Raw genomic sequence first — 27828 nt, forward strand, 5'->3', positions numbered from 1 at the left:
CAACACAATTAAAAAAATAATTTTTTTATGCGGTCAACAGGGACCGCATAAAAAAAGTCTCACATAGAAAATAACTCAAAACCGTACGAAATAGAATTTATTGACAACAGATGTCAGCACTTGACTGCATCGTCTGGTCTATCGTCTGTTTTACATATTTTTGTCCAGGTGGTGTTTTGTTGACTTAAAAAGTAAATTATTTCATTTTTCGCATATTCATGCAATAATATTACTATAATAAGTGCATTTATGCTATAATAAGTTTATTTAGCTATAATAAGTCAACGTAAGACATGACGAATCGCACGAGACTAGTCGCCAACTATACCGCACAAATTAAAAATTCGCATTAAAAAAATCGCACAAATAAAAATCGCACATAAAAGGAGCGCATAAAAACAGGTTTGACTGTATATATAATAAAGAATACACATTACACAATACTAACGTATGCATAAATACATATCGAAAATACTCCCATTTTTTATGTTTTTTCTAAGCAATAACTGCTGAAAAGAAATGGGAAAGAAACAATAGCAGCATTAGATAAAGAATGCTTTCGAGTGTATTATCTCTAAAGAAAATCGTAATAAATAACGATAATGAAACCCTAACACATGAAAAGGGTGATAGATCCTAATGTGGTAATACGGATGGATGGATAATCGAGAGGTAAGATGGAATCCGGAATTGAAAAATCCCAACAATTTTTTAGGGGGTGGTCCGCCTGGACAGGTCGGGGCCCATTTCTCACCACCCCATTTGTGGCAAACCCTTAATGGACTGGCTACAAAAGGTTAGCGCCCACGGGGATTTATGATTTATTTTAGATTATATATATTAATTTTGGAGATCATTTACTGTATTTCACAATTCTGTCACTTAATTTTCACTGGAAATTCCCTCTCTTTTGAATATTTACTAATAAAAATTCGGTTTATAAATGAAACAAATTTATTTGCCAGTCAAAAGTTTTCATTGGCAACAATCCTAAATCATACGCTGCATCCGAGTTATAGGCAATTTAATACGCAAATTTTACCGTTCGGTAATATCTTTGGTTTTCATAATACTTTTCTCGAAATTCTCTCAGATTATAAAACTTAGCCCCGTTTTCTTGGAATCCACACTACATAAATAATAAAGAAAAAGTATAAAAAACAGATTTCACTACAACTTTTGGACTTTAACATCCATACGGGAACTTCTTGGTTAATGTTACCCTAAGTATACAAAATGGCGGCTAGTCTCTGACTCCAGCATACAGAAGCGAGGTTACAGTGGGGACGCACGTTTTCTAAACCTAACCTATTCTAATAATTTAGTGTAATAATTATGATAATTTATTAGAATAGGTTAGGTTTAGAAAACGTGCGTCCCCACTGTTTCCTCGCTTCTGTATGCTGGAGTCGGAGACTAGCCGCCATTTTGTATACTTAGGGTAACATTAACCAAATTCTTTACCAGTTCTAACAACAGAATTCCCCTTAAAGATGGAATGTTCTCGTGTGTCTGTTTTTAAGTATTTATGCTTACGTATGGACTTGGATGAAGCGGGACGACGATTCAAATATAGAGGAACTGGAGTTCGGAACTCGAAATCAAAAAAATGCATAATTGTAAATATACATTCGGAAGAAAATTTGTGTCTTTAACTTGCCTAAAACCGTAAAAATCGTAATAACTTTTTAACTTTAATCTGAAAATATAATATAATTACCCGAAGGAATTTATTTCTTTATAAAAACAAAAACTACGACTTTGAGCATTGGAGAGAATCGAAAAGGCGATTGGGCCCGGTGGTATCTGCAATTCCGCACGTACAGTACAATACATACTTTCCACCGTAAATTCGATGGACGTTTTACAATGGACTAAGGCATCTGCATCAAGAATATATTATGATAAACCAAAGACATTATTACATATACATATTTAAAAATATCGTCTTTAATTAAATTGTATACAAAAGTCTATTGCACTAATCCCATGACCACGTTGGTTTCTAAATCTTCGGCACTGACGTTGCGGTCCTGAAGCAAATTTTCCACCAGAGTGTGCGGCACGTGCTGATGGATGAAATCCACCAGCAGCTGATACATGACGGAGGACTTCGTTTCCGGCTTACAGGTGTTGAGATGATTCTCCGGAAGTGCGTAAAATTCTCCGATCGACGGATCTGTGGGGAAGAAAACAAATGAAACCGGCGGAAACGACGAAAAGTTAATTAATTTTATTAATATTTGAGGGTGCGAGATACCTGAGGAATCGAGAGACACCATCAACGTGCTTAATTTCAAGCCCAGATTGGTTTTTTGGGTTTCTCCGAAACTAAGACAAGAGATGTCGTGATTCTTGGCCAACTGTTTAAACTTCTCGTGCATGTCCAAAAGATACGAGGAATCTGTCGTAAAATTCAATATTTTCGTATAAAGTATATTTACAGAAGAAAGGTTTGGATTTGGAAACGGAAGAGTCACTAGAGGCGTGATAGGGGTGCCGAGAACCACTGGAGAAACGTACGTTGGCTCGACTCCGAGTGCAGAAGTGGGAAAGAAATCAAGAGAATTTGAATGGCAAAAGAGGCATTTAGCAAAATGAACACTATTTTGTGTGGCCTTCTGAAATTAGAATTGAGAAAAAGACCGGTCAAATGATACATCTGGAATGTTTTCCTCTACGGTGCCGAAACTTGGACCTCCAGACCACATGACGTTCGGAGAATGGAGGCCCCGGAGAAGAATAGAGAAAGTCAAATGCAGTGGGGCGTAGCTAGGGGGTGCGGTAGGTGCTGTCCACACCGGGCCCCCGGGGGCCCCAAAATCACAAGAACAAAGATCCGAAAAATGTTTTCGGGGGCCGAGAAATCTGGTTCTGCACCGGGCCCGGAGAACCGTAGCTACGCCACCGGTCAAACGGAGAGATAAGGTGAGAAACGAGAAAGTCCCGAGAAGTGTGGATAAATAAAGGAGCATATTAGAGACAATAACGAAGCAAAAAGCTAATCGGATAGGACACGATTCGAAAGGAAGGCTTACGGAGTGACATTATGGAAGGAATGGTTGCAAGCAGAAAGAAATGAGGGAGAAGGAGAATTAAAATGATGAACGACTTAAAACAGGGCAGTTATAAGGAGCTAAAGACACGAGTGCAGAAAAAGAGGTGTACTCACCAGACCTGCTATTACTAGCAGAAAACTAAAAGAAGATATTTACAAAAACAAAAATTGTACATTGTAATATTAATTTAAAGTCTGTATTACTGCCCTTAAATTTGGATAATTTGTTTATATATTTTTATTTAATCTTAACTAAAATTTTTTAAGGCGTTGGGAACTAAAAGAGACGGATTTAAGAACAAAAACAAATCGCAGTCAAAATTTTATTTAGTGCCAATTCAATAATCATACCGACGGTGCCACTAAATCAAATTCTGGCTGCATTTCATATGTACTGTACAAGTATCTCAAAAAGTACAAAATGCACATATTAGGAAGGTCCATCTACAACTATTCACTTGCACTTTACCAGGCTGGCACTCTTATAGAGAGTACACCATACAGTATTGAGATTTGACTGGGTATTAATGTGCAACACTGAGTAGAAATGGGATAATATTCAAGGTAAGCCTTGATATCATGTGATATTCCTATAAAAATTAAATGTATCTTTTTACTAGTGTACTTTCAATATTATCAATAATTCGGGACAACAAACAGGAATTATGGATTGTAAATACCTTGTGAATACTTAGTTATAGAGCTACAGAAAAAATGGAGGCAAGAATGAGTTTGTGTGTAAATAACTAAAAAAAAATAGTTTAACTAAGCCATTATAAATTTATTTACATTTTTTTAAAAGAGAAAGAATTAATAATACACATTAAAAAAAATTATTAAACCTTTACTTTTTGGCACCGGTAAAAACAAAATAAAAATCTATAATTATGATAAATTCACATATTAAAAATTAAACTATAGCCTATTTGCTGTAACTTTGTGTGCGACACAAAGAATAAAAACTACAAAATGTATCCTGCGGCATTACCGGTCTCGTTATAGAAGTAACGGCGGCGACTTAATAAAAATGTTAATTATTATAAATTTAATCCCGGAGAAAATCACGAAGAAAGAACCCTGTTTTCGTCGAACTATTTATTGTCGAAGCGTGCGGAAAGTTATAACAAACAGACTAATACCCCGTTTGCACCGAGCATTTCAATCTAGATTGTGACCAAGGTCAGCGACTATGCCTTGGTGCGAACACCCTCGACCGTTTCAATCTCGACTGAAACGACGTTCAATCGCGATTGACTGGAGAGAGTTCTTGAAACTAGATCCAGTCATAAGAGAGATCCCACAATCCCACGCGTGCAAGAAAATACAAGATGGCTACAGAACACATGTCCGGCTATCGGCAAAGAAATAAAAAAGATGTTGGGAGAGACGATGACATATGTCTATTATTAGATATATGGCAAGAAAAAGTATTTATTTCTAATCAAAACTTCCATTTTGTGTGTTGGTGTTTGTGACTTACCGAGTAGTTATGCCAGTTTTATCATCGCTTACAATAGCCGGGTTATTCTCAAGCGAGTTACCTGTGCGAACGGCACGACGTTCGACTGGCGACAGTCACAGTCCAGATTGTAGGCAAATCGAGATCGAAGTGAGTCGTGGATTGTGTGCGAACGTAGTATAAGGTCATACTATTTTTACGTCGGTTAACCGAGTGACCTGGCAGAACACACTTCTGGCAAATGATTCTCTTGTTTAAAAATAATAACAATAATTTTGTCCTACAAACCTTGTTAAGCCGCACGGTTATGTATAATTTGGTTAAGCCGAAATCCGGGGACAAGTCTCCCACATCATTCCCATATTTTAAAAAAGTTTTTGATTTTTTAAAGAATAATCTACTGAATAACGTCATTCTGGTACCTAGCCTTAATAATAACATATATAGTAATATTAATAAAGGAAAAAGGAATATAAAAAACATAGGCAAAGTGACATGGATGGTATGTTATTTAATACAAATTGGGATGACACAGTATTTTAAATTGGGCTAATTGCAATAATAAAAAGTAAGGAATGTTTTTATAAACATCAGTTGCATCTGTTGTCAGTTTACAGTGAAGTATGAATAAAAATAAATAAAATCTAACTGGAGAGTAAAAAACAAAAGAAATAGTGCACCTTGAAACTCCAGCATTATATTTAATAATTGGCACACCTTAAGTTTTTTTTTTTGAACAAGTTCAGTGCTTATCGTTTGCAGTGTTTGTCAGTCAAAAAATGTTATTTATAAAAAAGTTTACTATTTTTTTTTATATAAAGGTATGTAGAATTTGGACGTTTGTTCTCATTTATATAATTGTTTACTAAGTTTATTGTATCGTTGTAGCAAGTACCGAAGAGGGGCTAAAGACCAAAATGTATTTACATCAAGAGCGGTAATAAAATATTTTGGATGATATTCTCGTCTGCTTAGTCCTTGTCGGTCGAAAGAAATGTGGCCGTTCGTGTCAGGTTTTGAAAAATACACCTTTTAGTTCTCTAAATTTACAATGTATTCACCAAACTTGTAAACTTTATATTTTCTGAATTTTTTATTTTTTTATTTTGTTATGTCGAGTAGAATTAATTATTACCAAAAGACGATCCTCTGCCTTATTTGCAAACAATATCGACGTTATGTGCCGTTTTTCGTTTTTATATTATTTGTTATTTTCAATGTTTCTCGTTAAAATTTAATCAAATAAATAAATGACTAACTGTTATTTTTTAACTTTTTCAATAAAAATACAGACAGACCTTTTTTCAATTCTTTCACTTCTTTAGTCGGAAGTAATATTACTTTCCAGCCGGAATCCACAGTGGCCAAAGAACTTCCTCGGTGGGGTACGCTACAAAACACTACGCCGACCGAATTCTCTAACACCTTTCTAATGCTAGGATCTCTGTTTTCGGCCGCTTCGAGAAGCATTTGTTTTACTAACAATCCTGAAATTTATCGTTAAATCGATATTAAGTTTGAACTTTCTTAAATTTTATCATCTTTAGTAAGACAAATGGAATTTAATTGAAAGATTGATTTTAAATAAAGTAATTTACCTCCCATGGAATGAGTGACCCATATTATGGGTTTGTTACCGACGCCCGCGCTGACTAACTTCTTCAAAATCTCGTTACTTCTACTTAATAGAGAGCGGCTGTAAAATTTTAAATTGTTATATATATATAATAAATAATAAAATTATTAATTTTATATATTTAGAAATATAATTTAATAAATAATGCTTTCAAAATAGTCATAAAATAAACCTTATCTTCCTCCAACTGTCTGCTTCAAAATACTCAATCATCCACATAAAGTACTTGGTTACGTGCAGTGGATGGTTAAGTAAAACTTTGTTAATAATAGTGAATAACAATCATTGTAATATCTCATCTTTAAAGTATATTTTTGTTATTATTTTTCACTTCTTTAATGTTTGAAAAATGTGAAACAATGTTGTTTATAAAAATATAAAGTAAAACCTTAAAAAAATATAAATGAAAATATCTTTGTCATTATTACTAAGGTTTTATCAGTTACTATATGCAATGGAACAGAAGAACATAACTTAAATTTAACTTTGTAAACCTTTGAAGTTAAATTTCAATTATATTCTTTTCTGCTCTATGCCTCTTGGCCAATTTAAGCTTTTACTCTAGCAAGCATGGTATGTATGTGTGTATATATACCTTCAAAGTTAACTTCTATATCTCCTGGCATCTCTATCATTTTCAAAGCAGTTCCGGAAATCATTTTTTGTGATTTTTTTTTAATGGTTTTCATCACTACAGCTTATCCTTCAATTTCTCTTCATTTTAAAGAACAGATAGTAATATACAGAAGCAAAATTAAGGAGTAAGAATACTGGAAAAGCACCATTATGTCTGCCTTAGTCAGATATTTGCCAACTAGAAATGACTAACGGAAGCAATTAGCACCCTTAAAGACGTCACAAAAATGGCGTCCGTACTACTTTGAGAAAATGATACGAGTGCTAGCAGAAATGTGTACTTGCGTAAAGTAAATACCTCAAAGACTTGTAATGTTAACATATTAATTATAAGTTTTGTTTAGTTTTTACTTTACTGAACATAAAAACAACCAAGCCAAGAACATATTACAAATATCAACAAATTTTTTAAAACTCTTCCCACCCCTATAGACCCCGAAGACCTTTTTGGCAAGCCAATTATGGGTTTAGCCCGACCGACAAAGGAATTGCTGGCCGACGAGGAACGGGACCAGGCACGATTGGACAGACAGCTGCCAAAAAATTCCCGAGGTTATTCGACCTGCCGGATTCAATTCTGGGTCCTCCGGCCGATATTAATATTAGTGCGAAATGTTGGTCTAACTGCCTACTTTTAATCTAAACAATATAATGTCATTAAGTATTAGTAGGCAAAAATGGCCCAAGATAATCTGATATTTTAACAGTTTGATTTTTAATATGTTGGAGCATTGTTGTTTATATAAATTTAATAAATATTTTCATAATCAAACACAATAGTAATTGTGTTTGATTATGAAAACAATGATCAAACAGATTAGTAATTGTATAATCATTTTCTTTATTAATGTAAATAATTTAAACATACTTTTCGATTTCAAAGCGACACTCGTCCTTCCAGACAGTAAAATGAGAGTAGTAATCTACTGCCAGAATTCGAAGATGCGGACATTCACGAGACAACCAATCCTATTTGAAATTTATACATTTCAGAATAATTGTTAACATCAAAAAGTCATAAAAGAACTAAAAATAACAAAAAGTTTAAATAAGTTAATTAATTTACAATTAAAATTGTTTGGTTAATTAATAATAAATAAATTAATAAACATTTTTATCAAAATCATGTTTAAATTATGAGAATTTATTAAAAAGGTTTCTTATTTAATTACATAACATGAAACGTATGGAATAGCATGATTCATGGAATAGTCAAACTATATTATTCCATGTTTTCTATTGTAGAAATGATATATTTAAAAATATTTTCTTTCTACAATATCTTACTACGTGCCCAAAACTTAAGGATGATGCAACCGATAGCGGCGATAACTAGAAAAGGTCACCGGGCCGGTCGGTGGTGAACCCGTCACGATGTCGCGAGCAGTGTGGAGGAGTCGGTAAACAAATTGTCCTACTCCAACTTTAGCAAATTTGAAATGCCCGACAATCTTTCCCCTTTTAAAATGTTAGATTACGATTCATTTTCCTCAACTACGGTTCCTTTGTTCAGCAGTTAAGCGTTAAATTATGTAATTAAATTTCAAATGTACTAACATTTAAAATCGGTTTCAAATGGTTACGTAACATATTCATATTTGTACTAGCAGATAAGCCCGGCATTGCTCAGGCATGTAAGTTAATTCTCATTATAATGGAGAATTAACTTACTTGATGATAACCTTATTTGAATAAAATGATTAAAACCTAAAAAAACTTATTTGAAACATTATATTTCGAATTTTTTGAATTTGAACAAATATTCATTTGAGTTTGTTCATTTTGGATTTATTGCTTTTGGGTTACTCAAGATTCGAAATGATTAAAATATTTATTAATGTCCAAAATGTATACTATATGTGCACTATTTACTTTCCTTCTCTATTATTTACATTTTATACTGACTAAAACTAACTTTCTCCTCCTTTTCCCTCGAAGAGTTGAATTTTCAAAAATCCCTTCTTAATGTGCATTCTCGTGGCATACCCTACTAAAATATAGTCAAAAAACGCAAAAAATCGCATCTGAAATAGTACAGTAGAAGCCGAGTTCTTCAAGGCAATCCTTAACCCTCTACCTCTTCCCCTGTGGGGGGATTTCCAAAACTTTATTATAAGGGTGCATTTTCATGGCCTACCCCACTAAAACACAGTTAAAAATATAATTGCATCTAAAATAGTACAGCAGAAGCCTTAATCCTCTCCCTCTCGAGGAGGGAATTTCAAAATCTCCTTTCTTGTGTACATTCTCGTGATGTACCCTAACTGTGTACCAAATTTCAACTTTCAACTCCTAACTGTTTGGGTTCTGCACTTATTATTATCATTATCAAGCCATCTCGATTATATGATATAGTTATACACAAGCAAGAATTGCATTAAAAATCCAATTGAATCTTACAAAACTGCTAATTAATTTAATGCTTAACTAAGTATCTGTTATAGCTTACTATTTTATTAGCCTATAATATGATTTGTCTCATTCTAGCTTTGTTTCGTGAGAATACTTTTTATACGAGCAAGAGTGAATCATTCTTCATCTAAGAAAAGATGTAGTGTATATGTATGTAGGTAAATGTATAACAAACCTTTGGCCAACAAAATGTGTAATCTTCAAGTATGGTACCAAAAGTAGACGGAGGAAACGACAGCTCTTTTTGTCTGTCGAAAGTAACCCGAACTTTGTCATTTTCCGGAGTGATTTGTTGGTCTTTAATTTCTAATTTCATTTCGTCCTTCTGCCTCCAAGTTCGAAACGCTCCTCCGAGAAGACCGTGAATAAAAATGACGTCTGCATTGAGATGTTTGTCCCTGAAAATGTAAACAATGGAACTATTAATACTAACACAATACCAATAAACTATTAGCATTTGTAAAAAACTCTTTATGTGATAAAAATTTTTCTATAAATTTATAGAATTTTCACAATTAATTTTTTGAACTATAAATATTTTAACAAATAAATCAATAACTCAATCTCATACTTGACGTATTATTATTTAGCTTTTCAACTATTTTCTCACACTTTAATAGGCTTGTGATGCTCTTAGTACCTAACAATATACATTAATGTTTCCAAACAATGTGGTACGAGATTAATTTTCGTCATTTGTATATAGCGAGTCCTCACTTAATGTCACCAGTAAGTTCTTGGAAACTGAAAGTTAAACCAAGAGGTGAAAATAAAGTTAAAAGTATAATGAATGCAAATTATATTAATCAGATTTTAAGATAATAATTGCAATGATTACGAGCATACTTGTATCTTCCTTCAACGACATTACGTGAGGACTTGCTGTACATAATACTAATAATACGTAGCTATATGCTTTCCTATATTCAGAGCCGTAGCAATGTTTCGGCATCCTTGGCAAATACCTAAACTGGTGCACCTTTTTAATTTATTTTGTTTTAATTTTTGTTTTATTTTTGTTTAGCAAATGATGAAGACTTGTATTGTAAAAAATAATTTGTTATAAATAAGAATTTATTATAGAAAACCAAAACATAACTTCAAAGTAAAACACTCGATACATATGGGGTGGACCCGAATTATGTACTGACAACCCTAATGTTTGGCTGTAGACGGAGCACAAGTTTTTAGTTAAATATTCATAAAAATACTGACCATTCTATACATAACCTGTGTACTGTACATGTAACACACAACTGATTGATATACTGTACATAACACTCTGCTCATCTGCTTCAAATTTCCCAAGAATATTGAATTAAAATATTGTAGCTTGATCTAAATCTGAAAATTGGAAATGCGGGCAAATTAGTCAGGAACAATCTCTATTGTTATATTAACAAATTTATTCACAATTAAATAGAATAATTTAAAAGAGGAAATGCACCGACCGGAAATTGTGGGAATATATTGTGGCAACATGATTTATTTTTAAGTTTTCGGTCCACGGTGGCTAAATGTTAACCAGACACAAGGTGCACCAAGCACGTCTCATGCCTCGTGCCTCTGGTACTTGCCCCATTGCCAACATATTGCTATGGCTCTATCCATAAGATAAGAAGTCAATAACTGTTGATAAAGTATTTATCTGCAACCAAAGTTTTGATAATTGTTTGGAATGAAACATGTTTTAAAAGATGAGCATTTCTATAATATTCTTAGCATAAAATTTTTATCGTACAAATTAAGCTATTAAAATGCATTATGCATGCATTATCATTGTGTCTGTCAACAACTCAATAAAAATCTTAACTGCAGTTTGAAATAAGAAACAATAACTATATTGCCATTTCTAATAGACGACAACATTTTGGAAAGCAAATGTAATTACGTAAACTTGTATTTTCAAGAGCCAATCATTTGCAGAATAATGCTAGAGTCTTCCTTATTGTCGTCGTCTACATCCAAGGATTTGTCGTGCTTAAAATATTCTTCTTAGCACATACACGCTTCTGCTCTTGCCATACCTGCTTATAACATACTTTCTGCAATCTATTTTTGGAGAGATATCGAAGAGCCATCATTGACGCTTTGAATGGCCCCCATTGAATGCAAAGTACTGTACATGCCTTTGAAAGCCAGCGGCGTGCCGTCATTGGAAGCGATGGAAGCGCCGATTCCACCTTCCAATGACCTTCCCTTGTATTTTATAAAATATAAATTTTTATATTTTAACGTACTTTGAATTAATTAAAATTAATATTTTATTATAACTGCATTATCTATCTTATTACAAATTTCTATACTACATGTGAAAAAAACGATAAGATTACTATTGTATATTCGAATAATTCGGTGGCAGAAGGAATGTCGAAACCGGGTCAGTTTCCAATCAGCCAGATTATATAGGCATTGACACATGCGGTTTACATAACACCAACCTCACCCAGTTTAGCTGTTAGAAGCAACACACGCATAAAGCTTCTAATTTTATATCCCGGACCGGTTGTGGGCTGTTAGCCGCCTGCCTGCTAGATATTCGGCCGCCCTCACCCGATTATGTGAATCGCAAGTAGACTAGATCAACGGCGAACAACCCCCGGCCCAACGCGAGCCATAGCTGGCCCGCGAAAAGTTTCTATCCGGCCTGCGAGATCTTTAATAGATTATTAAATTGGAAAAATAGTTATTTTTCCAATTCTTTGTAATTTTCGAAAACGATAAGAGAAATAAATGTAGTAATTAACTTTTTATTTATTTATTTCATATTTGCAGACTAAAAAAATTACAAGTCACAAGAAGGCGTCAATAAACTACTACGGTCCGCGGATAAAATGTAAAATTTATTCTGGCCCATGTTATAAAAAAGGTTGCCCACCCTAGACTAGATTTATAACTTAACTCAACCGATAGGAATTTACTGGCACGTTTTTATGATAGTTCTGTATAGTTGACAGGAGTTTTAAAAAAAATTCATTAAAATATTTGATATATTTATTCTGCGTTTATTCCGCTCTCCCATCTTATATTACTTACGGATTTCAATGTTAAACCGGTGATATTACGATTTAGTATGTCCCATCTGTAAAGAGATGCAGAAAAAAACGTGTACAATTCTAGTAGTGTTAAAAAATTAATTGTTACTTTGGCAGCATCGTTTACAACCAAATTTAACGAATGAGACGTACAACGGTACAAAAAAAGCTCTAGAATTTATTTTCCTTAAATTTACGATTTATGTATCGGTTGTCATAAAAATATCTTTCCACTTCTTTCCCAAGACTACAGATATTCAAGTACAAAGTAACCGGTTTCAACTTATTTCTACTTAAGAAGTAGTTAAATAATTAAGCGATTAGGGAAATAGAAACATAAATAAAACCCTGACGAAAGAGCCAAAGTTTTACTTAAACAAAAGCTTAACCAAACCAATCTCTTGCCGAGTACAGTGGGGTCTGATCTCTTCATAATATTAGATGTAATAAAGACAGAAATTTCTCCAGTTCAATGAGAATGACCGAAAAGTTGTAAATTTTGGAAATTTCGTGAACACTCGGTCCTAAAACTAATTAGTTAGAAAACGAACGACGAACAATCTGTTAAGTTTAACATATTTAGATTTTTACAGCTATGGTGAGAAACGTTTAAAATCTACAACAACCCTGTTGCGTCCTTTGATATATACTAGTGATGTGACAAAAGAGGCATTTGACACTGACCGGTATCGGCACCCTAGGGATTTGGCACGCACACACCTACCTGAGCCGTCTCTGATTCCATTCATTAGCCACTCGTAGGGAGCTACAGTATTTCACTAAGTGGATTGTTTTAAGATTTAAAAATTAAAGAATATTTTGTTATTTTTATGTATGTTTCTTCACAAAGTTATATTTAATTATAAGTTTCTTTAAAAGTATATTCATACAATTGAAGAATTTTTTGTACTAGGTATGTATATTCATCACACAGTTTGTTTTACCAAGTAAGTTTTTCTGATAATTTTAATTTTAGCCCTTATATCGTGGCTAGTGATTCAAAAATTTATTTTAAAAAAGTTTTGGCTCAAGACCGTATAATAAAAAAGAAAACATTATTAAAAGAGAAAGACCAATGCCTAAATTAAATATAAATTCGTCGACAAAAAAATTTAGACATTTTGACAATAAAATTTATGACGAATGACGATTCTTTCGTAAAATTGAAGCAATTTGGAAATCAAAATAGAATAGACATTAGTAGACAATATAAAGTAAGTAGACATTAGAATAACATTGGTAGACAATATAAAATAAATATTGAAAATTATAACAAGATAATTACAATTAATAGATATATCTAAATTAATAGATGTTATATGTTTTTTCTCAAAGCAAGAATTGGCATTTAGAGGGCGTAGGGAATTTATTGAATCTAATAACGGAGGTAATTATATTGAACTTTCTTATTTATTAAGTACGTCAGATAATCTATTAAAAATACATTTAAAGAAGTATACGGTTTTTACTGGCTTATCGAACAAACGAATACAAATAGGCCCTGATGCACAATTAATTGATTGTCCCTGTAAGTCGGCTTCTTACAGAAACACAGCTTCCCTATCATCAAATGTCACGGCACGCCACTGTTGAAAGCATTCTTCAGTTGTGGAAACAGAAATAAATCACACGGGGCTAGGTCTGGTGTCTAGGGTGGTCTTGAGTTTCAATTGTTGTTCGTCAACCTTTAACAGACTGTAATCATGAAGACTTCACGCAAATTGTAACTTGAAATGTTTAATCTGGGCTAAGTGCAGAGTACAACCGAGAAGAAAGAACAGTTACCCCAACCAACTCTCAAACACAAGATAAAAAACTTAACAATCAGAAGTAAAGTATGATACATGCTTGATCATCATGATAAACCATTTTTTCTTTTTTGTACAGTTTTTTTCTAATGCTTGAAATAGTGAAGCAAATAAATTTAATTTTTCTAAGACTTTAGCTTCCCCTATTAGTGCAGCCCTCAGACAATATAGTTTTCGTTCTGATGATAACTGGTTGTTTGTCTAAATGATTTTGTTAAATTGCATTTTAAACTTACTCCATTCTTCATATCTTCAAGAGAAGTGCTGGTAATTTAACTTTAGGTAGAGTTACAAGGCTTTGAGCCATCATGCCCACAGAAGTATCTATTTCTAATTGTTTCACACAAAACTGAATCTTAAATTTACAGTTAATAATATAATCTTGTACTTTTATTCTTCACTATTATCTCATTGTTGTAATCAGTTGAGCTAGTAACGATACCTTGAATTACCTCATTTAAGGCTTTTGGTGACTCTTCCTTTTGACTTGACAGATCCAGTATTTCTAAAAGGGTTTCTCTATCTCTATCATCGCTTTATACTACATTTCGGCATTTTTTGTGAAAGGTGAGTTTCGCATCTTTGCTGCGTATCTTTAGAACTATCTTTATGTTACATTCTATTCTTTTGTTGTTTGATTCTCTGTTTTACTTGAAGTTGGTTGTCTTTAGAAAAGACTGAAAACATTTGTAATTAAACTGTTTTAGCTGCAAACAAAAGCTTTTGCTAAGTCTTGGAAATAAACAAATTTAATACCAATTTATAAGAGAGGTAATAAATCTGACCTCATTAATTATAGATTAATCAATTTGGTTAATGTAATTAGGAAAATCTTTTCAACAATGCTACAGGAAAGACTTTTACAGTGGATTGTAAATTATATTTTATCACAATATCAAGGGGTTCTTTACCAAGAGGAATGGAATATAATATTTTTATATTAAGTGGCATAATACAGCTGATTCTGTATAAAAATCATTATAATTACATTTTTTGTGGATTTACAGTCTTTTACACAGTAGTAATTGATCATCTTTGGTACAAGCTTTCATTATTGAGTATATCTAGTAAATTCATTCTACCTGATGTATGATCTAACACCTACCTCTAGGCCAAATTATTTAAATTCAATTCATTCAACTATTGAATTTTCTATTTTCTGGAATAGAATATAGAATTAAGAATAATAATTTATCATTAGATGGTGTAGCTGGGAAACCTCGGGGGAGTCATTCAGCTCTCATTTATTCAATATTGTTGTCAAGAACTTGCCAGAAACTTTTGTAAAAAATGAAAATAGAGGCAGGCTATTTGTTATCATTTTCAATTGAAATTAACTGCTTGCTTTATGCTGACGACATTGTTCCCGGCAGACAGTAAGACCGAATTACAGAGGAAAACTAACATTATAAAGTAAGATAAGTATTGTTCTTTCAATAGACTTCAAATTAACAATCTGAACATATAAAACAAAAGATGCCGAAGGGCCACGTTGAATTTTTTCTCTCTATGGCAAAATAGAATTAAATTCTGTGAAAATGTATGCTAGATTATCCAGATCTCTGATACTGAATGGGGTAGTATATCCAGTATGGAGTCTGTCTGATAATTTTGATAAAATAATTGAAAATCTACTCTTGCGGTATCTTTAATTTTGACACACTGACTTCTAAATCATGTATTAAGATGGAGTAAGAGCAACCTTCGTGTTACAGTCAACCAAACTAACTTTGGTTTTACAGAGTGGGTTGCTTACTTTTCCAAAACACGATATTTTTGTGCAAATTTATGAAAAAATGATAGAAATATTAATATGTTTGGTAAAAGAAATGTGGTCTGTAAAATTAAACACATATTGGATGATGTGGATTTTCATTTATTTTTTCCTCGCAAAATTTGTAGGCACTAAAGAACCTAGGAGATATTCTCAGGTTATTAGAGATATGTGAAATATAGAGAAAAACGTAATTTTATCCAAAAGAAACATTATATTTGAAACAGGATTATTTTGGCATCCACAATAACACGTAATGACTAATGTAAATTTTAAAATTAAATCTATAGTTGTTCAATTACAACTGAATAAACATAGATTGTTACGAAATATGTTACAATGCTGCAGTGCATATTTTATAAGGTGAAACGGGGAGACTTAGTTACTCGTAAGTTTAAGTCCTGCATGATACTGTCAGCTTTTAAGAAGGGGTGTAAGGAACTGAGTCCGAACGTTATTTTTATTTTATTATTATTTCCGTTTTATTATCTTTTGTTTGGGGCTTATGTTTATTTAGGACGAAGGTTCCCCACCACTCTCTTGTTAGTAATGAAAAATGAAGATAAAACAACTCACGGAGAAATAAGTGCCGTAGGAAAAAATCTTGCGCACTTGCGCTGCCCGGCGGAAGTAACAGTCCACAGAAAAAAAATGGAGGGGGAGTCCCCACAATCACTAGTAGAGAAATACTTGATAAACCGTCTTAAACATCCCAGAAAACTATGATAAATATTTTGTAAACGGTTTATAAGCTTTGTCGGAAACTTAAAGCTGCCAGAACAGAAAGTTAATGTTAGCAACTAAGTAAGTAAATAAGAGGAGTAACCCAGCTCAAGTGTGACGTCACCTCACAGTATAAAACCCGTACGTTAACCGAAGAAGGAGAGGTGAGTTCCAAACCGAGGTGATTTCCAAACTGAGGTGAATTCCAAATCGAGGCGACTGTGAGAGCGAGGTTAATTCAAAAGCGAAGTATTTTCTGATAGAAGTCCAGATTGATAATTGGACGATCCAAGGTGTTAAAGAGGAGTTCGATTGACAATTTGACGATATCGAAAGGAATGAGGAAATAGTTTTCTTCGTATAGTGAGGTGACGGATAGACGTTTAATTAGTAAGAGATTTTGTTCATAGTTTCTAAGTATTTGATTTGTCGAAATTCAAAGGGGAATTACTATTAAGTTAAGCTAAGTAGCTAAGTTTATTGTCGGGTTGACTTGTTGATTTTCGTTAATAAATTTTGTTTGAATTATTGACATTTGTACGTAGTACATTCTAGTTGATAATTAAATATATTTGAACTTTTGATCTGACTTGATATTTATCGTTATTACTACTAATTTTTCGGTGCACGCTTAAAAGCCCAGGCCTGGCAAACTAATCTCGAATCCGCGTAAAGTACCCATTAGGTTAACGGAAGTTTCACCGACCGTAATTATAGTCGGTTTCCTAAGATACTAAAATTAAGTACTTTACAAGCTTAGCTTAGAAATTAATTTATTATTATTATTATTTCTACTAAAATAAAAGTCGTTAAATTTTAAGTTTAAATTATCCTACTTTAGCTTTACTGCACACAATATGTTTGTTATTGAGATAAAGTACTTAAATTCTTTCAGGTTATAAATTAAACTAAAATTTCCTTCAAAATACAATAAAACACATTAAACACTATCTTTATATTACTCACCTCCCTCGTAGTTGTGGATATAAAAGATAAATTCCATCTTCGTAAACTTCGTCGGAAAATTTATCGCCATCTAAATTGACTAAAGCTCTACTGGCGGGCAACGAAAGTTCCAAGTGTGGTGATCTCGATAAAAGAGTCAACGTTCGAATCCAACCTATAATAAAGAGAAAAATTGTTACATAATTACTTTGCAGTATATTATACTCAACAATTTTCTAAAAATAAAGGTTAGAAATATATTTATAATTACATATACAATATTTTGTGGCATGCAAATAAGGTGATCAAACAAAGTTACTTGCAAGCGTTACGCTCGACGATACTACGATCCAATATACTAGTTACTACTACTACAAACATTGCAACAGATCTTGAACATTTATTTTCCATAGATTTGAGGAGAGCATTTAAAACTCCTTGCAAGTAAACTTTTCATTTTATCATGTGTAATTCTAATATGTATAAAAAATCAATGAAGTACAATATATTTACTAACGATAAACATAAACAAAGCAATATATCTATATAAATTTTGATTACAATAAAACTCCATTTATCCAGATTCCTTTCATTTGGATTTCCAGAATATTCAGATGGTTTGAACAGTTGTTTCTCCTTAAAATTTTACAAATTTTAAAAAAAATTACTACTTTTTGTGATGTTTGTGAATCCATTGAAACATTATTTAAAACTAATTTTTTTCCGTTCGATGGTTGTTTTAATTTTAATATTTGGAGACAAAGGACGGAAAAAAAATTAATCATAATTGGAAAATATCGTCGCCGGGGGAAGCTTTTTCAAATCTGCATTTTCCAGCGCTTCTTTGTCGTGGATAAAAAAGCCGAAACACCCCAAGAGGGCAAGATGGTCATCGAGAAGACGTTCGTATCACCAGTTCCTTTCTTAGAAAAATTTTATATTTTTTAATTGGAAATTTTTGTGTTTTTTAAAAGGACTTTTTAGCGTTTTGGCAGCTAGTGGCCTAAAAAGGACGATCGGTCTCCGAGATTGTATTGTTCTCTGGAACACAGAATTAATAAATGGTGGTCCCTGCATGGGCGAACTTTGTCTCCAAATATTAATTAAAATTATTTAAAAGCTTAATATGTACCCATGTAGCAATCTTGTTTGCAAGGATAAAAGTACATATCGAGTAACATTTATGTTCCTAGTTATGTAACATTAATGTTCCTATTGTTTTAAAGTCAATAAAGCATCTAAGTTTATTTTTGATAATTAAAAACGTATTTTTGGTATGGAATTTTAGACTTTTATTTCAACACTCCACTATTATTAACAAGTGGGGTTTGACTAATTAAATTTATTAATATATAATCTTGGTTAAAAAAAATTATAAAGTAATTTCTGGAAAGAGACTTACCAGTCATAAATAAATGCTTATGAAGGCTTTTGTCTTCGACAAGATTGCCTAATATTTGAATGATTAAACTCGTTACTTCATGATTTTTATGATGATTGTTAATGCGATGCAGCAGTAATAATATTCCTTTCTCGACCATTAATTTTCGATGATACGAAACGGTGCTGTGACTTAAGAGTGCTCGAAGACACATTTTTACGATCGTTTCGTGAGAAACCGAACGCGGACGAAATTCCAACTGAGCAGAAACTCCGTTCAGTTCGTTGTCAATATTCCATTCGAGTTTCTAAATACAATTTAAATAAAAAATTACTTAATTAAAGACTTAATAATTTATAGAAAGTTTTTTGAAAAACTTATGAAACTTACATTGTCAGACTCGACTTTCTGATAACCAATTCTGATAGCCTGTTGAGTGAAATATTGAATGCATTTGCTGATATCTTTGTCCGGCAAACTTGCTAATAAATTTTTAAGCTCTGTTTCAATTTCATTCTAAATTAAAAAAAACTATTTTAGTAAAAATAGTTTTCTTGATAAATTTAAAACAAATATACATGAATTGTGTTAAATTATGCATAACATTCTTAAATTACTTTTATTAGTTAATAACAGTAAGAAAAACTGATTCTATATAAAATATTTCAGTTTGTTTTGATTTCCTGTGATTGATGGACTCGAGTTTTATTTATTTTGAATTTTTAAAATGTACTTTAACAATGAATAAAATAATCGCTTTTCAGCAAAACTGCACGTGTGTAAACTACAGTACTACCATTCGTACCTTTAGAAATGCAGTATAATTTTAATTTTCCAAATGTTTTCGGTCATCTTAAATGACCTTCCTTGAGATAAAAAAAACAAATAGCAATTTAAAAATAGAGGACACCTTTTGTTCTTATTTTTTAAATTGTAAACTGTTTTTCTATCCTGAGGAAGGTCATTTAAGATGACCGAAAATGTTTGGAAAATGTAGTTTTTAAAGGTAAATTTCATACGAGTGGTAGTACGAAAGGTACTGTATTGAATAACTAACTATATTATTCACTAACTATATATATTTTTCTTAATAACTGCTGAATTTTTCTTTTTGTGTGTGTGTGTGTGTGTGTGTGTGTGTGTGTGTGTGTGTGTGTGTGTGTGTATACACTCATCACACATCCATAAAACATTCAGCAGGTTACTGTATACACACACATACAAAAGATTCAACATTCATCAAAATACAGTCTTCAAAATGAATTCTACCATTTTAAATTATTGTAATTATGGTAATTATTATCCAGAACATTGTAATGTACATTAAAACATTGGAAAACTATGCAAATTTCCCATTTTCCCATTATAATTTCTGTGTGTGCAAATCTTGTGATATGGCACATATCCAACTGATATTCAAATTCCTCCTTTGTTTGTTATAGTATATCCATCATTACTCCTGTCAACAGTCACAATTCGGCTGCAGATTACTCGTGTTGCACGACGGCAAGTGATTCAGACTTTGCAAACTTCAGAACACAAAATACCTTCTGTTACAGAGTCACCATTTTTGTTTATGTCACTTCCTACAGGGAATAGACGATAGACGTTGAATGTAGATGGATGACGAAACACTGACTGTTACTCTATGAATTGGAGTATGTAGGATAATTCTCAGATAAAAATTATTATATGAAAATATCCATGTTATTTATAACAAATTTAAATAATATTTTATCAAAATATGCAATTTATGTGTAAACTAAAACTACTTATGCTAAAATAAAACTTAAAATTTGTTAACCGTTTTACTGTCAAATTAAGTTACCCAGTTACGAAAGTCGAGATCAATCTTTACGACAAAACTATAAGAAATTTAAACCTTCTGCCAAACGGCCGAAGCAGTAAGACTATAAACTATTTGCCTTTGCATGATATTTTGTCTCAGTGATGCTTTGTTGTTCGCCCAGGCTCGGTGGCAAAACATTTTGCACCCCGAGTGACAAAATGTTTTGTCCCACAATGTAAACATATCGAGACAAAATGTCACCCTTCACTTCAAAGACAAATCTTGACAGAGGTAATGGCAATCTGTGCTCTGAAAATATGCCATAAAAGACTATAGAGAAAAAGGACCTATTGGATACATCCAACATTAGTAGACTACTCATAAAAGGAAAATTTTGGACTTTATATGAAGAGCTACAAACTTATCTTATAAAATTATGACTTACTTTGAAACGAATGTCAATAGTTTTGACAAATCTAGTGGGACTTCTACAAAACACAAAATGATTTTTGTATTTTGTAAAATGTTTTATAGAAGACAAAAATGTCGTTATTGATAAAAATTTCCTTGTTTGTGGCATCTTTCATAGCGTCTTTCAAGGCACGTGCAACTAGCAGTACAAACGTTAATTGTGTTGCAACACTTGTCATGGCAACTAAAATCGCAAGGTGTGTACTCTCATCTAAACACACTGGGTACGAATGTTTCATTGCCACACCATTGCCAGAACTTTTTGTCTTTGCCACAGTATGCACACTCCCATATATTGCAACGGAATTCTGCCGAGCAACAAAACGTCTCCGAGACAAGTTATTGCAGTACGTGGAGAGCCTAAAGGCAATAGCCTGTTGCTCTGAGAGACTGAAGTTTGAGAAGTCTAATAGTCTAAAATTTTCACTAATGGTTTGGTCAGGTTATGTTGAGCCATCTCTCAATCTCACTACTCATATTGTGGACTGGATAAAACTGTGATAGACAAAATAAAAAAAATATATATATATATATATATATATATATATTCATAGGAGAGGAAACACTGAAAAAAAAAATTTTTAAAGTTTTTTCGTTCTAAACTGTCATTTAAATGCTATTTAGAATTCTAGTTTAAAATGAAATTCCATATACTTGGCACAAACACTAATGTATAATAAATTTATAAGTAAACTCCTAATTATCTTACTACTTGAAACAATACAAAAAGAAACTAGATTAGTTCAGGTTGTGTACAAACAAACATTTTCAGTTGTCTTAATCAGTAAATATTTTCAGCTTTCTTAAAAAAATCATGAAACTATGTAAATAAAATAATAATGATAAAATTCATTAATCATTAATATTTTGAAAAATTAAATGTCGTAACAAAATTATTATTTACGTCCTAATACACAACATTTAAAAATTAACATATTAGAATACATGTAGTAATTGTATTTTGATGTTCAAGCTTTCAAAATATTTATTTGTGAAATAATTCATTCTGTATTTGAACGTTTGAATCATTCTACTTACAGCTTTATTGAAGCCATAGCCTATGATGACTTCAACAAAGCTGAAAACTTTCTGTAAAAATAGAGATTTTCAGTCAACTTAATGCATCAAAATCTCTCTTGTTTAATAATTTCCATTCATTTATAGTTAAATTATCTTAAAACTAAGATGTAATTTTTCATATTTTAGTATCTGTGAAAATAGGGTGCATCTTATATTTGATATAATATATTGTAATTAGTGATCTCTAGTGTTCTGCACTTTATTTCCCCCCTCTCTAATGACATCATCTCATTTTAAATGATTTTATTAGATCAATATTTCTAATAGAAAATATTTAAGAGATCAACTCAGTTCAACAGTAACCTTGTAAGTACTCGGATGAATCCGTGCAGCACGAAATGTTGCATTACTAATGCTTTAAATGGCATTGAATATAATTGCATGTGGAAAGATGTAAATATTAAATCCAACATTGATTAAGATTTCATACGTATTAAATAACTAAAACAACATTGTTATTCATTCGGAAGAGCCTAACACAGCAAGTGAAGCAATTTCTGACGGCAATACTACAAAAAACAGTGATGTACGAGGGTAATTCCAAAAGTAAGGTCTCCTATCTGTTTAAAAATACAAAGAAATGTTTATTTTCAATAATGTTCATATCGTTTTATAGTTTGAACATTTATCTATTTTTCTGCATAATTGCCATTTCAGTTGATGCATTTTTGTAGGCGGTTTGGCAGTTTTTGTATGTCCATGTCATACCATCTTGCTGCCATGTCGTGTTAAACCGACTGAAATTCATCGCCAATTGACAGAAGTATATGGCGAGTCGTGCATAGATGTCGAAAACATCCTCGAGTGGTGTAGGGAGTTTGCAACTGATAGTACTGAAATTCACGACGAAGAAAGAAGCGGGACACCATCAATTTCCGACGAGACAATTGCAAAAGTTGAGCAAACTATGCGTGAAGACCGGCAAATCACTCCGGATGATCTCTGCATTTTGGTTCTCGGGGTTTCCCAAAGCACCATTAGAAAGGTTGCAATATCAAAAGGTGTGCGCATGATGGGTCCCGTGACATGGCGGCGACCCTCATATGATGTATAACTTTATTGTAAGTAAAGTATTTACTTTACAGATGTTTTTCAAAAGAAAAAATATCCATGAGTGAACATATAGAAATTAAGACGCTTCTTAGATTAGAGTAATATAGTGTAAAAACATTATTAGACGATTACGAGCTAATAAAATTCGAGATTTAGTTTATATATATTAAACATAATCAGAATCTCACCTCCGAATATTCCGTATGTATTGATGGCAATAAAAAGAATCGAAGATCAGTCCCGTGAGTTCTGGCTAAACCGATCGCCGTACGCATGTCACAGGCTTGGGCAATTTCTCTAAATTCGGAATCTAAAAAATACAATTGATAAATATTTTTTATTTAAATAAACTGGGTTATTTTAAGGAAAAAATCTGTAATGATATTAAGTTAATAATACATTGATTGAAAAATTCAATATTTCTATTCACCCTATCTGTTCTTAATTCTTAAATAATAGATATTTTAAAAAATTTTATTTTTTTACAATAATTTTATATATGAAATGTTACCTCTAAAATTTAAGGATTGGTTGTCAAGTAAGGTCTCTCATTTGCAATCTACCCTTATTTACGTAGAATTTCATGAAGTGTTGTATTTGAAATACCATTACTACATAGGCTGTTTTTTTTTTTTTTTTTTTAAACCTCCAATGGTCCATGAAAGAAAGACAAGTGTAAATAACAAAATGAATTTATTACCAAAAGTTAGGTACAAACATGGTTACTTTTCGACATAATCACCGTAAAGATTGAGGCATTTGTCGTATCTGTGGACGAGCTTTGCAATCCCATCTTCATAGAATGTTGGCGCTCCAGTGACTTAAGATGGGCCTTAACGTTGTCTTGAAGATCGTCATTAGCTTCGAAATTCTGCCCTCCTAGCCATGTTTTCAGTTCAGGAAAGAGGTGGAAGTCGCTTGGTGCAAAATCGGGGCTATACACAGAGTGTTTAAAGTTTCAAGCTGGGTGAAAGTTTTGAAAGGTGGAAGTCTTCGCCACCTTTAATGTGTGGAGACTTCCACCTCTTCCCCGAACTGAAAACATAGCTAGGAGAGCAGAAGTTCAAAACTAATGACGATCTTCAAAACAATGTTAAGGCCCATCTCGAGTCACTGGCGGCAACATTTTGTAAAGAGGGGATTGCAAAGCTCGTCCACAGATATGACAAATGCCTCAATCTTCACGGTGATTATGTCGAAAAGTAATCAGGTTTGTACCTAACTTTTGGTAATAAATTCATTTTGTTATTTACACTTGTCTTTGTTTTATGGACCATCAGAGGTTGAAAAAACCACCCTCGAATTTAACCAAAAAATTATTTTACTTTCAAATATTTCAACAAAACTGCCATCAAAACAGAACAACAATTTTACAGTGGCACGTATAAGACTGGAATGATGTCAAATTATAAAAAATGCCAATTATCAATGTTTTTGTATTTTTGTAAAATTCAATGAGTTACATGCAATCTGAATGGTGGATGCATTGCCTTACATTCTGTACCAGTGCCTACAGCTATATACTTCCAATTTGCTTTTGCACTCTTTAGTGTGGCACACATCCAAACAAATTCTAGTTATTGTCGGGCAATTCTAAATTATCCAAAGCTTTTCGGAGGCAGACATTACAGATTATCATGTGTTAGATTATATTTGTATTACAGTAGAAGTTTGTTAAACTATTAAAAAATAAAATTGTATTATTTCAAAATCATCTACATAATGATATTATAGTCTTAGAAAAGATTGGTATTGAAATAATTTCTAAGTTTTAACCTAGTCGACGTGTTAATGCGCACGGACGTAGTCTACTCCATTTTACGTACCGTTTAAATGAGGCAATTCGGACAGCGCTTTGACGGCCACGTGCCGCACCTGCCGATCTTTGGACTGGGCGAGTCTCAACAGATGCCATTGAATTTTGTGTTCTTTCTTATTCCACGGCCACCAGCTACATTTATTTACTTCTTTGTTATCTAAATCATCTAAAAAAAGGAAACAAAAATTTATACTCAAACTATATTATTACTTTATTTATAAACACAATTTTAGTTTTTGTAATAATAATATTATATTACATCATAAGAATTTCTTAGAATTTTGTCATAGTTCTATTTGCGAAATATCTTGCACGATCAGTTGAACAAACGTAATCTCGGCCTAACCAAAACTAGAATAAGTAGAAGTTCAAATTACACAAATATAGACAAAGACGATCGATCGACCAAAGTGGCCAAAGCATTGGCCTATCATTCCGGAGATCCCAGGACCAACGCATTACGTAAATCTCAAGAATGTGTTATTAATATCAATTTATATTTAGTTGCAAATGAATTAACGTTAATTTTGCTAATAGAGAGTGGAAAAAAGAAACAAATTAAACTTGAAGTTTATCGCAAGTCTGATTATTTTCTTTCTCGCCATTTGAAATTGATATTCTGTCCGAGCACATTCGTTATTCACTGGCGAGTGATCAAAGAATTTTAATAAAGGCCATTTTGCTTACATAAGGTTCATTTACAACATTTTATTTTACAAAATTAAAATGTAATTATTCTAATTGCTCACCTTTGTAGCTCTTGGATAAATATATATAATCCGATTCTTTGTCTTCTTTCGGAGCTTTCGAAGATATGGAATTTAACACATTCCATATGTCTTCGCTGGTATAAACTTCACGTGCCAAGTAACCTCCGCTACACAAATCAAAATTTCGTAAGTACACAATTATGTATAGAATTTGCATATTAATAAAATGTGTTTCTTGCAAACATTTCTAACAAGATAATACATTCTCATCCCTAATGAATGTAAATTAGTCATTTAATTTATATATTGGAGAGCCAGATTGCAAATTTAATTGTAGATATGACTTTAGCATATTAAAATTTAACGTACAGTGTAAAATGACAAAATTATTTAAATTATACAGTTTTTTAATCACAAACAACTTTTGAATTTTTATTTCAACCACTGACTTATAACTCCTCCTAATAATGTTAAGTGCACGAGTACATATGCAACTCCGAACGAGGAGGCAAGAATCTCGTCGGAGTCACAGACCGTGCCGGCAATAGTAAAAATGTCAAAAGGAACCGACAAGTCTACGCGTAACCTTTTGCGAGACATGACCCACCGACCGAGCCACCGGCGAAACGCTTGACGGATTTAACGAAGCTCGCAGCACAACACTCGTCGCGTCCCGGAAGTACTCGATCAGACGGCATCTCAAGTTTTACAAACTTTTAGCCGTCTCTACTAAAGTGGAAAACGATCAATTTTTAGCATTATTTTAATAGTTCTAGATTTTTTAAATTTCAAATTTCACTCCACTTTTGTGGGCCTTAGTATTCCAGATGGGCCAATTTCGGGATTAAGCAATATCTTCCAAAGGGTGACATGCGAACCACCGGTTCTTTTCGACTTTTTTACTCCCACGGTGCAGTCGACGGCTCTGATGAGTCCCGACCGTCTCGTTTGGAACCCACTCATACCACACATAGTGCCTTAACGGGAAACTGGTCGTAACTTTAATCCGACGCGCAATACCGTTGTCGTCGTCGCTCCTTGTAGCCCACTTAACCATTTGCGGAGCACTCAACGTTTTATAGTTTTAGGGCGATTCGGAAGTTCACGCCCCATCCGGGCACCAAGGTGCAAGCAACAGCAAGCACCGAAGCCGGTGAGTACGGTGTCGGTCAATTCTCGTGTCGTCGCTCGCTTCAACAACACGGAGCAGAGAGAATAAGCACTATACCGACACGTTGAAAACAGATTTCTGGAAATGAATATCTCACCAAAGGTCGCACATACAGGTATCGTTTCTTTGACTTTTTTACTCGTATAGGAGAGATCGACAATTGCGAAGGGGGGTGCGAAACCCCTCACCACAGGCTGGAATCTTACCCGTCGCTATAAACATCGCCTGGCAATTAACAGAAAAATACTGTATTTTTAAAAGACATAATCCAATTGTTTTCATTTTCGCAAGTCAATTTGGTTAATGTTACCCTTGGTGCCAAGATGGCGGCTCGTCTCCGATTCCATCAAGGAAATAGTGGGACGCACGTTCTAACCTAACCTAACCTATTCTAATAAATTACCATAATTATTAGCAACCAAATTATTAGAATAGGTTAAGTTAGGTTAGGTTAGAATGTGCGTCCCACTGTTTCCTTGCTGGAACCAGAGACGAGCCGCCATCTTGGCACCAAGGGTAACATTAACCGTTAAGTTAAAGAAAGAAGAGATATAAAAGGTAGCGCTCACCCAATACAGAAGGCCAAAAGTCCCCCAAAAACGCCTTTTCTTTGCACGAAATTCCAGTTGTTGGTAAACTTCATTTCAAAACGATTTCATATCTGCCGATAATTCGTAAACAAACGTCAAATGAAGACGAAAATGCATAATAATCTAAGACGATTTAATATCGTGCGCAGTTCCGACAAACACGACCTTTCCATAAAGGATTTCTGTCCTAATTTGTCGACGTCGCCCAATTGTTTAAACACCACAAAAACACACACAGTACACTACAGGTGAGACGACGTTGCCAGACGGGTGAAGTT

General features: G+C 33.1%; 1 protein-coding gene across 1 annotated transcript; it reads right to left on the reverse strand.

The window, feature by feature from the left end:
- Nucleotides 1-1928: 1928 nt before the first annotated feature.
- Nucleotides 1929-27792, reverse strand: LOC136979398 (protein SERAC1-like). The gene is made up of 13 exons (XM_067275346.1): nucleotides 27530-27792; nucleotides 25829-25956; nucleotides 25087-25245; nucleotides 23449-23570; nucleotides 19258-19383; nucleotides 18889-19174; nucleotides 17508-17661; nucleotides 9377-9599; nucleotides 7658-7758; nucleotides 6116-6213; nucleotides 5816-6004; nucleotides 2261-2404; nucleotides 1929-2179 (listed from the first exon to the last, which is right to left on the reverse strand). Exons 1-13 carry the CDS (start codon nucleotides 27601-27603, stop codon nucleotides 1974-1976), a joined length of 2010 nt encoding a protein of 669 aa, XP_067131447.1. The 5' UTR covers nucleotides 27604-27792; the 3' UTR covers nucleotides 1929-1973.
- Nucleotides 27793-27828: the final 36 nt, after the last annotated feature.

This window comes from Centruroides vittatus, unplaced genomic scaffold, assembly GCF_030686945.1.
Source record: "Centruroides vittatus isolate TY-2023 unplaced genomic scaffold, ASM3068694v2 contig_620, whole genome shotgun sequence".
Classification (NCBI taxonomy): domain Eukaryota; kingdom Metazoa; phylum Arthropoda; class Arachnida; order Scorpiones; family Buthidae; genus Centruroides; species Centruroides vittatus.

Coding starts and splice junctions, on each gene's coding strand:
- LOC136979398 (XM_067275346.1), bottom strand. CDS start 27,603: ATGAAGTTTACCAACAACTGGAATTTCGTGCAAAGAAAAGGCGTTTTT. Junction 9,600..17,507: donor TATCCACAACTACGAGGGAG/GTGAGTAATATA, acceptor TTACATTTTCAG/GGACAAACATCTCAATGCAG. Junction 7,759..9,376: donor ACACATTTTGTTGGCCAAAG/GTTTGTTATACA, acceptor AATTTCAAATAG/GATTGGTTGTCTCGTGAATG.